Source organism: Arachis duranensis, chromosome 10, assembly GCF_000817695.3.
Source record: "Arachis duranensis cultivar V14167 chromosome 10, aradu.V14167.gnm2.J7QH, whole genome shotgun sequence".
NCBI lineage: Eukaryota > Viridiplantae > Streptophyta > Magnoliopsida > Fabales > Fabaceae > Arachis > Arachis duranensis.
In genome coordinates this window covers 89697920-89708977 of record NC_029781.3, presented here as the reverse complement: position 1 = coordinate 89708977, position 11058 = coordinate 89697920, and the positions used below count along the sequence as shown (strand labels likewise).

The following is an 11058-nucleotide window of genomic DNA, read 5'->3' as shown; positions in this document are numbered from 1 at the left end:
CGTGATGCACACGTCATCAACACGCCCCCACGTGGTGCTTGCGTGGCTAATTTGTGCTCCACCACGTCATCATAACGCCCCCACGTGATGCCTACGTTGCAATCATCACGCCCCCACGTGGTGCCAGCGTGGCCAAATCTTGGTCTGCCACATCATCATCACGCCCCCACGTGATGCTTGCGTGGCTTGTTCTTGCTCCGCCACGTCATCATCACGCCCCCACGTTATGAGTTAGCACGCCCCCACGTTTTGCCACCGTGTCTCACTCATCCTGCGCCACGTCATCTCACCTGACATTCCCCGCAGCCACCACGCCCCTGCGTGTTGAACATACATCCACCATCGGGTAAAACACACCATTCCTCCATTTCTAACCAAAACACCAATTTACTTCCCATATTAAAATTTATGAGCCTCAATTTCAATTGTCAAAAATAACGACGACTTTATTCTCAGTATTTTATTCATAGATCAATTTGTTTTCCCCACATTCCTCTATTTGAAAAATAAACCAACTACAATTTTTAATTTGTAGGTTTCGGGTCATAGTCTCATAGATGTAAACATGCAAGTAGGGATGATAGATCATATATGCCTTAAAAGTATTAATAATCCTGGTTAATCAACAAAGGAAAAGTCAACGATATTTTGTGGGAATTATTTGTTTGCTTTCATGATGAAAATGGACGAGACAACATTGTCCACCATCCATGGACTTATTAAAAGCTGCTAGCCACAGCTATTCTCCACTACCAAGTACCAATGGCTATGGATGTATATTTTTAAAGCAAATTATTATAACTGATTAATAATTAAATACTCCAAATTCAGTGTTACTCATTAAATAAAAAAAAAATCGTTGAGGTAATGTTTATTTTGAAATATTGAGATGGAACTAAAATTTCAGTATTCATCTTAAAAATTTTAATTTTTTTAGTATTTTTGAAAAATAAAAACACAAGAAACTAAAATTTTAGAAACAAAAACTGAAATTTTAATAATATTTTATGTCTAAAATACTCTCATTTTAATTAATTAATTCTAACCTTATCAAATAAACTTAGATCTCACTTCTTCTTCTCTTTGATCATCTTTAACATTATTCAGTTCTTTCTCCTTTGTGTGTTACTTTTTTTTATTTTTTTTGGTAAACATTTTCTTACTTTCTATGTGGTTCTCAAAAGCATCGGAGATTACTTTCTATGCAGTTTTAGTAATCTCAAGCTTTAAAAGATTATTATTGACCTTCTTTTCTATTATTTTTATTATGCTGCTGAGATTATGTGACATAGTGAATTATTCGGATTTGTTATGCATTTATCTTCGTAGAAAAAAATTGACAAATAATAACGAAACAAAAAATACATGGAGAAAAAATCAACGACCACAACAGAGATCGGAAAGAGAAACAGACAAACGAATAAAGAGTACAATAGACAGAGACCGGCGAGCACCAAAAAACAGATCGCGAAAGGGAACGCGACAAAAAAGGTGAGATGAAGGTCTTTGTAGAAACGGTGGCCAGCCTTCCTCGTCAAAGGCGAATGCGACACCGGAAAACGTTAGTATGGTGGCAAGATGGCCTTCTCCGATGGTGAATCCATATGCCAGCACCTTCGAGGGAAGAGGGGAAAGGGCTGAAGAGGGGATTAGGGATTTTGGGTGTTATGTTTTGGGGATTTTGTGTTATGTCTTCATTTTAAAAAAGGGGTAAATTGGTCATTAGTCTTATTTTAGTCTCTGTACTTATTTTGAACCAAATAAAATACTGAGATATAATACGACGGTAAATTCGACGATAATATATTATTTATTATTAATTAAATTAACAGTTACCGGTGTATTTAACCGACGGTATACTTAAATTTTAACTTTTTAAAAAAATGTTTACAAATTTAATATATAATTTTAAATATTTAAAGTTAATAATTTTTAAACTAAAAAATTTCAAAGTTTTATAATTTTTTATAATAATTTGTCTATAATTTTTTGTTAAAAAATTACAAACAAATTCAAATATCAAAATGCAAGTGAAAGAGTAATAGAAATCCTATTTGAGCATGAACGAATGAGAGCTTGACTTTTGACATTTCATCTTCAGCTTCAAGCTCATCCACTAAGGGTACCGCTTCCTTGTAATTTTTCTTCCTCAAAAGATTCTTTATTATAATTTCTAGTAGCATACTACCTAGTAATATAGTTTAAGAAACAGATTAGGAAATAAAAATCTTTAATAAGATGACAATAAAAGAGTGTATAGGTAACTGTTAAACGAAAGATGTTGCTTGCATTTTGAAAATTAATCCAAATTAAAATTACAGACATAGATCAAGATAATAAAGTAGGACTAAAGCAAATAAAATAAATCATAAAAGATATAGTTAGTTCCAATTTAGTGCTTATGATACCAAATTTAATCGCATAAACTAAAAGTGAATTCAGGTATAATCTTTAATATAATCATTCAACTGAATATCTTCATTTATATTATCCATCATATATCTAGGTTAATTAAAACTCAGAATCGAGTAAAGATTGATTGATTTCAGGTTAAAATTCAACTAAATACCATGTTATTTAAATTTGGGCACAATTTTGTTCCATCATAATAGATAACTAACAAAATACAAATTTTGCAAGTGCTTTATAACTACCGATGATAAGTATTTCTAGCAGTTAGTGAAAGCGGTAACAAAGCAACAAATTTACTATATTTTGATCGTTTACTACATAATCCTAAATTTACAACTACAAATTTTGATTATTTACTACATAACCTTGAATTTACAACAACTCTAATATTAAATTATTTTATTCATTATTATACTTTTCAAATCAAAGTCACAAAAAAAAAATACTTTCCAAATCAAAGCAACAAGTTTAGAAGTTATCTCATTTTGAGTACTTGAATTTTTTTACAATAACTTGGATTAAGTTCTGTACATTTTTAGTCTTTAGTTATTTTTTATCCGAGCATGATATTTCAAAAAAAAAATTATCAAACAGTTTTAGTCATTTTCATAAAATAGTCACAGAGTTACACCTCTACAAACAATTTAATTATCTGCATCTTTAAGCAAAAAGCCTATCTTAATTTTATCATCAATCCACAAATTCAAAATCATAATAAAATCTAAAGAAACTAAACAAGTAATTAACATGATAAAAATGGGACAGAAAAGTGTAGGATTAGGGTTTAGTAAATGTCAATAATGTCAAAAAAAATAGAAGAAGGAAGGGAAGAAGACATACCTAAATGAAGGAGGAAAGGTAGCATCGCAGCTGACAAAGGCAAGCGGTGGCGACAGTGAACAACAAAGGCAGCAACTCACAGGGGAGAAACAAGTTCCTCCATGGCAAAAATAAGCTCTAGTGGACGCTCCTCGACGGCAACGATGTTGGAGTCGTGGAAAATGGTCAACAATGGCAAAACGGCAGCGAATTGTGGCAATGGGGGCTGACGATAAGAGAGAAAGAGAAAGGAGAGAGAAGTGAGGTTAATGATGTTGTAGAAATGGAAGGGAAGGGTTCGCAAATTTGAATTTAGGGGATCAGCTTGTGACCAAAACGACGCGTTTCATTTAATTACCTTACTGTTGGATTTTTTCCCCTAAATTCGACAGTAATAATAGTGCCACTTTTTCTTTCCCCCTCTAATTATTACCAGTGAATTTACGTCGAAAACCGAATCCGACGATAACATTTTTACCCGACGAATTTATTGTTAGATTCGTCGATAAATTTGCTGTTAACTCCGATACTAAATCTGACAATATTCAATATTTTTCTTGTAGTGTAATTGAACTGGACCCAATTAAACCTAATTTTAATTGGTTCAAACATTAATTTTATGGTTGAAAAATATAAACCAATTTGATTACCCGATTAAGTTTATATTAATTTAAAAAATAAAATATAATAATATATATACATCTTTCTTTTATTCTAACTTAAATTATGATATTTATTTAATTATAACTTTGATGATGTCTCGCTTTTTATTTTATTTTTTTTACTATTGCATATTATCTACATACGTTTTTTTTATATTTTTTTTAAATTTTATTTTCCATCAAGTATCAGATTATACAAACTGATTCACACCAAAAAAAGATTACACAAACCGATTTAACCCAAGTTTAATCGATTCGAATTGATTTGAATTGGTTTGAATCCATTCACAAAAACACTTTAAATTTAAACCAATCCAACTCGTGAACACTTCTATTTTTAAGCTGATGAAATGCACCACTACACCTAATTTTTCTACCATTTTTGTGGTATATAAATAGTTATTTTTGTCCCGAAAAACCGTATCGAAGTTTGCTAGTCTTCGTGAAGGACCATCATTATTCACTCATGGGCCATTATTTTTTTAAATGCAAAAAAAAAATTAAACAAAAATAAAAAAATTATAATAAAAAGAAATGATACTTTTTTCTTTTAAAGATGATCTTAGTGTCTTTTTTTAAAGGTAAAAATTTCATTAAATGAAACTTAAAAATTTGGGTCCACATGGACTCCATACAAGAATAATGATGGGATATCCGATAAAATTGATATGATATCACAAAGAAAAAAACTTAAAAAAAATGAAAGAAAAGAACTTTATGAGAGAGATTGGTATGGTCTTCGAGGAGCTTCATCTTCACCCACTTTCCATAATCGTCTTCCAACTTAATTGTTGTCCCCAAAATCTGCTGATCGCCAATTCTTTCTCTTTTAAAAATCAATTTATTCCTTGTTATCTGCAAATGTCACAAAAAGTGAGCTAAAAATTGAATCTTCTTCCTCTCATTTTTGCTCCCTTCCAAATTTTCATTGAGCTTAAGCCACTATTTCTACATTTTAGCATCATCGTTCATGTTGGTAGGTGTCACACTAGAATTTTGCTAGGTCATCATCACTTTTGGGCAGATCAGCAAACAATACCAAAGTGATTTCTCCTCCTGGCCATATCTTAGACAGATTGAGAAAACCTCAGGTAACCTCTCATAGAAACTTCTTCCAATCGATAATTAATTGTGAAATACCTTCGATTAAAAAAACACTAATTTTTTGTGGGCATTTCAGATCCTACAAGGAGGACCAGAGTTTCTTTGACTTGCATTGATCTGGAAGTACCTCCAATGGTGGGTGATAAAATTGATGAGCTATCTTATACCTCGAAGCAACAATGTATAGACCTTTCCTCTCTAGTAAACATGTAGGTTTGTCTTTTTCCACTGTAATTTATGTATGTAATATTGCTTAAAAATATTTGGGCTGAATTGTGCTATCACTGCTTGATAATTCTATTCTTTGTGCTCTATCATTAATTGTTTAACTTATTCTACTTGTCGATAGCTGTTTGTTTGAACAATTGTAGCCAATGTTGAAAAATTTTTAATCTAAGTATCTATCATAATATTTACGAAGTTACTCCTTCGTATCTTTCAAATAAGCCTTTTTGTAGTCACTTTTTTTTCCTCCAACAAGCTTCTCTACCCCCAAGAGGGATTATTACCTAAGTCGACTCTTATAAAATTTGAATACCTAAAGTATTTGCTTTTGTATACTCTGAAAATTAGTGAATTAGGTTTGATCAGCAGCCTCCATGTACCACCCTACCACACAAATTCTTATGCTTAAGTCATAAAACTGACGTGGTGAGGTATTACGACCTCTAAAAGTAAAATCATATATATAATATAGGTGAAAAAGGATTTTTATCTAGGAGCCTTTTGAAAAAGATTTAAAACAAAAGCGTTAAACGAAAAGGCGCATATCTCTCAACAAATAAGCGTGATCGTAATTTGGATAAGTTAAGAACAAAGAGCTATAGACATAAGAAAAGATTTCTAAGGATACAGATAACAAAGCTTCTGACTCGGCTCGCGAAGCTAAAACCGGCCAAAGCATAAATACATATATACAAGAGAATCTCTCAAAATACAATTTACAAAATCTATTTTTCCAAATCAACCTCTAAGAGGGACAAAGCATAATATACATATACAGTGGAGATATAAGAGTATCTATATATGCATTAAAACCAAAATAAAGTCCCAAAATACAAAAGATATTCGCTTTCAAAAACTCCCAGTATGCCTAAATGAGGTGCCTCACGTCATGCATCTGAAAATCACAAAATATGTATGGGGTGAGAAACAGAGGTTCTTAGCATGGTAACAGTGCCCACATAACTAACATATAAGGTTTCGAGGAAGCCAGAGGCAATCCTAGAACTTTCGACACTTGATTTAATCTTATAAAACACAACTAAACCAAAATTAGTTAGGCAACTAACTAAGGATCTTCTGTCTAATCTAATACTCCCCTTTCCAACTCCTCCGAACCTCCCAACCCCCACTAAAGTTATTTGTTTCAAACACAAATATTACATGCAAAGAAATCACAATTAGAATTCAGATACAACAGATAAATAGGTAGCAAGTTGTTTATCTGATTAGCTAGGCATTCCAAACAAAGCACACCAAACAAACATATAAATGCATATGATGCACATCTATCCTGTGGCTGATGAGTCTCATCTGTCGGTTATATAGTCAACCCGACAAGTCCTGGTAGCTAACCATTGGACTGTCCCTCTGTCGTGCATCCCCAAATCTCAAATCATAATCATTCATAATCATACAACACACACCGGTGAATATCCACAGGGGTGAACTCATTTGGAAAGGTATAAGTGTCCGGCCACACTTACGACATAGGGTCAGCAGAGTATCGAGTCTAAACTTAGAGCATGTGGTGGCAAGCCACTACTTTCACCTAGGAAAACTTGTATCTCAAATATTTGGAAGTCCAACAAATCACATAATCAATCAATATTCATATAGTCAATATCAACCATAATTCATTATTTAGCATAGCCATCAAGCTCATTATATGTACAACACTTCCACCACCATCATCATCATCATCACTTTACCTCTTTCTTCATCAACAAGTTATCTTCTTCACAGCCCTAATTATACTCCACTACCCAAAATCCACCTACCCGGCATTAAACAAGAATTACAAGGGTTTTGAAAGGCAGAGGAATGGTTTTAAAAACTAAAATTTATGTTTTGGAAAAATAAGGATCTGTGTACGCAACCCTCTTCCCACCTACGCGAGGTGCAACCCAAAGCGAAGTCCCGCTCGCGTGTTAGCCTTTGCGTACACAACCCTTCAAAAATCAAGTTCTCGCGTACACGTACATCTGCTCGCATATGCAAGACACCCAAATCAAAGAGAATGGCCCCGTTGCATGTGAGGGTCTGCATACGCAGATTCTACGGAGAGGCAAAATGTTTAAGTGTTGCAGAATTTCAGATTTACACACCGAACTTCCGATGCACATAACTTTTTGTTTTAAAATATTTTTCATCCGTTCTTCAAACGGTGTAAAGCTCTCGGACCAAATTTTCATTCTAGATAAGTTTGATAAAAATCAGAGGTCCGGAAGCCATGTTACACTTCGCCAAAGTTGGCTAAAAATCAAAGATTTCATTAAAATTCCAAACCTCAACTTTCAAAATATTTAAATCTCCAACCCCTTTAAAGTTACCAAATATGCATCAACCAAGTTCAATCATTCCTCAACATCCTTCATTTACTCCATAACACACCAATTCACAATTATATTCACTTCACACAATAATTCATATCCAAACAACATTATACATAATCATCAACTTCTATACATATACACATACATCATCAAACACCACAAACTTACATTATTCCACCACCATCAACTTTCTCATGCCATTAATCATCAACCCAACTATTTCACAAAAATTTGACACAATATACACACCAATACATGATTCAACCTACCCTAAGTCATCCAACCTAAGTTTTCACGACACATTATATTTTAATTACGAGAAACCAAAATCATACCTTGGCCGATTCCTCCTAATGCCTGGAACACCTCACAACTCAGCATTTTCCAAGCTTCCAAGACTCCAAGACCCTACCAAACAGCCCTCTAGCCACCAAAGCTTGATCTCTAGCTTCCAAATCCTCACATTGTTTCCAACCAACAATCAATTTTCAATCTAACACCACAATTATTACTATAATCAATATAGAGTTCACTAATTCAACATTATACAAAAGTGTTGAGGGTGCTTAACTGACCCACAGCTCAAGTGAGCTAGACCCAACAACACCTGCAAGCTAACTCGAACCTAAACACTGAAATTACACAAAATTTAACATAATTACTCATTGAAATTCGAAACTAAGGGGATGAGTAGCTGGGATAGAAAATGGGGATTACCTATGAAATTTTTCCAATGGATTCGTAGAGTTTGATGCGGTGGTCACGTGGCCGTAAACGGTGCGACAATTAGAGCTCCGAGTAGGAAGTTATGGCAAGTTGAATGGAGGTCAAGGGTTTTGCTCTTGTTCCCCTCTCCTTGAATTTGTTTCAGCATTCTTGTTGAATGAAGGAGGAAGAAGGGATTTTTTTTAAGTGTGGGTGACTTTGTGGGTTGAGCCATGGGCCCAATACGGGTCCGATTTGCCCGGTTCAGCTCGTTCGACCCAATCTTAGGCCAAATTCTTCAAAATTAGTGTCAAAATTCTTAGTTTAATTAGCTCTAACTCATTAAACTATAGAATTCAATTTTCTAATTTTCTTGAATAAATGTTAATTTATGAGTTAATTATTTATTAATTATTCGGGTTTTACATTCTACCCACCTAAATAAGAATTTTGCAAACAAAATTTGAATTCAGTTACCTGAGAATAGGTGCGAGTAGTTTGTACGCATTTCGAATTCAAGTTTCCACATGTGTTCTTCAATATCAGCCTGACTCCATGCAACCTTAACTAACGTAACTTCCTTTCCGCACAACCGTTTAATACTGGTGTCGTCAATCCTGACCGAAGTCACTTAAAGTGTCAAATCTTCTTTTAATTGGACGGATTCAGGTTCTAACACATGACTGGCATCAGGTTTGGGGAAAATGGAATTGAATTTACCCAAAATTTTGGAGTTCCAAAGTCAGTCTTCTTATGCAGTTGAGATAGCTCTAACTGAAAACTTATGATAATGGCAACTTTGAACTCAATTGAAAAGGGACTGCATGAAAATAGAGAAAGAATAAAATAAAACAATAGACATCGAGCTATCAAGATTTGGAGTGTAGGATCCAAGAATTTTCGCAAGCAAATATAAAACAATTTATTATAAGGTTATTTATGAAATGGAAATATAGTTTACCGAGTATCCTTGAGCACATCACATGCAAAAAGTTGCAACAATTACTATTGTGCAATACACTGAATGGAAATTATCAAGAACAAGACACTTACCCAGCAAAAGTTGTTGGACACGTCAGAAGCCGTGGAAGTATTACATAGATAGGTATAGTCAAATTATGGCACACATTTCCATCTGCTATCTGATAAATGGAAAGGGAGTTAAAATATTGTTTTAATTTCAAATGCTTTTAAATTTATATCACTTTCCTGGGTTGTTTGTATCAAAGATGTTTCAGTTGCAATTTTCTCCCCAAGAAGAATGGACTCAACATGAAACAACTGAATGTCCATTGAGTGAATCGAAATTGCAGATGTTTCTACAGTTAACTCACCATTAATAGGACCAGCCAAAGAACACTGAGAAAAGATCTTTCCAATCACCCGAAATCCACCTATTCAACAATACATCAGCATTAACCTCATGATTTTTTCATTAAAATGTTTGCAAATACTATTATTCATGTTCATTACCAACAAACACAAGCAAGTTAATATCTGCCACAGTAAATGAGAAATGTGAAAGCAATAAGATAAATAGTTTTAACTAAGCCTGAGTAAAAAGTATACCCTTAAATAAAAAAACAACACACTAGATTTTAATTCAGGAAGCAGAGAGTGTCGTTGAGTGTGGATAATTTGTACGCTTTTTGGCATTGTTTTTAGTATGTTTTTAGTATGTTTTAGTTAGTTTTTAGTATATTTCTATTAGTTTTTAGTTAAAATTCACTTTTCTGGACTTTACTATGAGTTTGTGTATTTTTCTGTGATTTTAGGTATTTTCTGGCTGAAATTGAGGGACTTGAGCAAAAATCTGATTCAGAGACTGAAAAGGACTGCAGATGCTGTTGGATTCTGACCTCCCTGCACTCGAAGCGGATTTTCTGGAGCTACAGAAGCCCAATTGGCGCGCTCTCAACGGCGTTGAAAAGTAGACATCCTGGGCTTTCCAGCAATTTATAATAGTCTATACTTTGCCCGAGATTTGATGGCCCAAACCGGCGTCCCAAATCAGCTTAAAACTGCCCAGCGTTAAACGCCGGAACTGGCACAAAAGCTGGCGTTTAACTCCAAGAGAAGTCTCTACACGAAAATGCTTCAATGCTCAGCCCAAGCACACACTAAGTGGGCCCAGAAGTGGATTTTTATGTCATTTACTCATCTTTGTAAACCCTAAGCTACTAGTTCTCTATAAATAGGACCTTTTTGCTATTGTATTTTCATCTTTTGATCTTTGGAATCTTTTGATCACTTTAGATCCTTAGATCATCTTTGGACGTCTAGTTCATAGATTAGTGGGAGGCTGGCCTCTCGGCCATGCCTAGACCTTGTTCTTATGTATTTTCAACGGTGGAGTTTCTACACACCATAGATTAAGGTGTGGAGCTCTGCTGTACCTCGAGTATTAATGCAATTACTATTGTTCTTCTATTCAATTTAACTTGTTCTTGTTCTAAGATATCACTTGTTCTTCAACTTGATGAATGTGATGATCCGTGACACTCATCATCATTCTCACCTATGAACGTGTGCCTGACAACCACCTCCGTTCTACCTTAGATTGAGTGGATATCTCTTGGGTTCCTTAATCAGAATCTTCGTGGTATAAGCTAGAATGAATCTTTGTGGTATAAGCTAGAATTGATGGCGGCATTCAAGAGAATCCGGAAGGTCTAAACCTTGTCTGTGGTATTCTGATTAGGATTCAATGATTGAATGACCGTGACGAGCTTCAAACTCCTGAAGGCTGGGCGTTAGTGACAGACGCAAAAGAATCAATGGATTCTATTCCGACCTGA

General features: G+C 34.4%; 1 protein-coding gene across 1 annotated transcript; it reads right to left on the bottom strand.

The window, feature by feature from the left end:
* Nucleotides 1–3328: 3328 nt before the first annotated feature.
* LOC107470721 (uncharacterized) lies at nt 3329–9916 on the bottom strand. Its single transcript, XM_016090128.1, has 5 exons — nt 9853–9916; nt 9466–9654; nt 9314–9398; nt 8981–9080; nt 3329–3457 (listed from the first exon to the last, which is right to left on the bottom strand). The coding sequence occupies exons 1-5, from the start codon at nt 9914–9916 to the stop codon at nt 3329–3331; spliced, it is 567 nt and encodes a 188-aa protein (XP_015945614.1).
* Nucleotides 9917–11058: the final 1142 nt, after the last annotated feature.